This window comes from Callorhinus ursinus, unplaced genomic scaffold, assembly GCF_003265705.2.
Source record: "Callorhinus ursinus isolate GAN/ISIS: 27379988/994484 unplaced genomic scaffold, GSC_fseal_2.0 scaffold64, whole genome shotgun sequence".
Classification (NCBI taxonomy): Eukaryota; Metazoa; Chordata; class Mammalia; order Carnivora; family Otariidae; genus Callorhinus; species Callorhinus ursinus.
This window is the reverse complement of record NW_027397126.1, coordinates 6,955,434-6,958,306: the sequence shown is the minus strand read 5'-3', so window position 1 is coordinate 6,958,306 and position 2,873 is coordinate 6,955,434. Positions and strand designations below refer to the sequence as shown.

The 2,873-nt window shown below is 33.0% G+C and overlaps 1 protein-coding gene across 1 annotated transcript; it reads right to left on the bottom strand.

The window, feature by feature from the left end:
- Nucleotides 1-2,218: 2,218 nt before the first annotated feature.
- On the bottom strand, nucleotides 2,219-2,612 carry LOC112815498 (electron transfer flavoprotein regulatory factor 1-like). Its single transcript, XM_025861523.2, has one exon. It carries the CDS (start codon nucleotides 2,534-2,536, stop codon nucleotides 2,315-2,317), a length of 222 nt encoding a protein of 73 aa, XP_025717308.1. The 5' UTR covers nucleotides 2,537-2,612; the 3' UTR covers nucleotides 2,219-2,314.
- Nucleotides 2,613-2,873: the final 261 nt, after the last annotated feature.

The following is a 2,873-nucleotide window of genomic DNA, read 5'->3' as shown; positions in this document are numbered from 1 at the left end:
GTGTAACATTTACATAAAAAAATCACAGGTGATATAATTTTCTGAAGTTGCCTCTGGCCTTAAGCAGTTGCCTGTATCTACTCCAGTCTGTTACACACACACACACTGTGATTGTACCATTTTAGGAAAATGCTTAGGAAATCTTTTTTATCCCTATGAGAAAGTGACATTTGATCTCTGATGTGAACACAAATCTGTTCTAGTTGGATTAAAGATAGTTTTGAAAGGCAAAATGTTAAAACTTGTAAATAAAAATATAGGACTACCTGTTCAGTAGCCATGAGACCCATCTAGTGATTTAAATTAAACAAAACAAAACTCAGTTCCCAATCCATTAAGCATATCTCAAGTACTCAATAGTCACATATAGCCAGCGGCGATCATATTGGGAAGCATAGATTATAGAACATTTCTATCACAGAAACTTGTACTGGACAGTGCTGCTATAAAAGATGATCTTCGTGGCCCTAAGGGGTCAGCAAACTTTTATCTAAAGGACTAAAGAGTGAATACTTTAGGCTTTGCACCTAATATACTATATTGCATATTAGTCCTTGTTTATTTTTACAAGTTTCTAAAAATAAACATTCTCTACATTAAAAATGTAGAATCCCAAATTTTGGCCATTGGGCTATATAGTTCGTATACTCCTGCTCTTGGTTCATGGAAAGATTTTTTTTAAGGCAAGAAGATCCAATGTTTGGTACACTTATTTACATTTAAATAATTTCTATCTATCAAAAGCCACCATAAAGGAAATGGAAAGCTAAACCACGAACTTGGAGATCCGTGCAACACAAAATTGGCAATGGATAAGTATCCAGAACATATGAAGACTTTTACTGTATCCATAACAAAAACCAAAGGATGTGGAACATCATAAAACTCAAATGGCTGGTGAGGATATAAATTGGTACAACTTTGGAAAATTCTTTGGTGTTACCTCTTAAAGGTGAAGATGAGCAAATTATGCTATGGATTCCACATATATATATATCTATAAAATTTCCCAACAAACCCTTGTGCATGTGCTTCCAGAGATGTGTAGAGAAGGTTCAAAACAAGTTGTTTGTAAAACCTTGAGATGTGAAACAAGACCGATGTCTGCTAATAACTAGAATGGATAAAGATGTTATATTCGTATGGGATGCTATATAACAAAACAATGAAATACAGCTTAATGCATTAGTATGAATGTATCTGAAAATACTGAGGAAAATTAAGAAATGCAAGAATATATTTAGTATGACATAATTTCTCTAAAAGTAAAAACTGAGAAATAGTTTAGCAATACATATTTAGAGCAATTGACACAATTTGGGACAAAGAAGGAGGGTTATATGAATATGTAGTTGGGCACTTCAAAGGTCCTAGTAATACTGTCTTCGTGGACTGATTTTATTTTTGCATCTAAGGTACGCAGAATTGAATAAATCATTACTTGGTTCCTGAAAAGTTCCCTTCATTGACCCATGCATGTGTGCATAAGTTCGATCTGTGAATTGCATAATAAATACTTGTGAAGTCTTAATTCAACACAAGAGTTAGAAGAATTTTTTTTTATGATGAAAGAACAGAATAACATTTATTACTTTTTATCAGTAAAGGTAATTGATATACCACAGGTGACTTGTTTTAAGACCCAAAGGGAGCCAGCAGCAAAATCAAATAATGGAAGATATTAAATAGGTATGTATGTAATGCCAGTCACTGGCAGCCTGCTTAAAGATCAGAAATTATCTTATTCCATATATATTATTTCTATAACTGCACTTAAATCATTACCAGGTGCTATTTGTTTTGTAGTGAACCTTGAATATGTGCTGTTAATGTACCAAATAGGTTCAAAAATGAGGAAATAAGATGGTACTCCTTCAAAAGTTAAGGGAAATTAATGTGCAATAAATTTTGCTTAGTTACATGCATTAAATGGCATTCTCTTGTCAGTAAAATGGAGAAATGGGCTAAGAATAATTGGTAAGAACTTATTAAAATTATTTTAAGTACATTATATTTTCATTCAAAATTGGGTAGTCATTAGTTTTTAATTGGTAGTTATAGTTCTGATTTTGTATAAAAATTAAACATTAAGGATTGCTGATAAAGCTCTGTGAACAGAAGTTGAAACCCATTTTAGTTCATTAAGGCAGCTCAGGCATTTTTTACATGATGTGTAAATCTTGCCATTTTAAGTTAGTTACTTTTATCGTATCTGGTATATATAAACAGCTGGCACTGAATTCCAGTCAAGTTATAGTAATAGTGATCAGTTAGTTTTGTTGATATCTGAATAATAGCGTTGTTTCATCGCTCTCTATTTCCTAAAGAAGTATAAGGCTTCTAGCTCTTTCATTACAAATTCGCCCCGTCCAATAAGTTCTTTGATCTCTGGATTCTTCACATCTTTGTTTTTAAGGAAAACATTCTTCAGACACCTTTTAAAATAGTCTGTTCCTTTTGGATAGTCTCGTCTAAGATACAGCAGATTTTTATAAAGATTCAGTACTTCTCCTCTTAAAGAATTGGCCATTTTCATTTATTATGGAAAGTATCCACTTTTATACATAACATATGCACTTTCCGGCATTCCACAGCCATAAAGGCCTCCGACCGCTTCGACTCCAGGGTTTGTCAACAGCCGAGTTAGAAGAATTTTGATAATAACCTCTACATATGTGTGCCCCATCCTATCCTATCCTGTGCCTACATGAGATAATAACCATCCTGGATGTTGGGTTATTTTCTAGATCAAGCTATTTACAGTGTTTGTACACACATGTGCATTCACATACACCTGTATGTATATACATATATATAATGCATCTGTGTTCAAAAGTATATTCTATAAATACAGTTTTCACTTTCTAAATGGG

Bases quoted from the DNA above. Each gene is read 5' to 3' on its own strand.
- LOC112815498 (XM_025861523.2), bottom strand. From the start codon at position 2,536: ATGAAAATGGCCAATTCTTTAAGAGGAGAAGTACTGAATCTTTATAAA.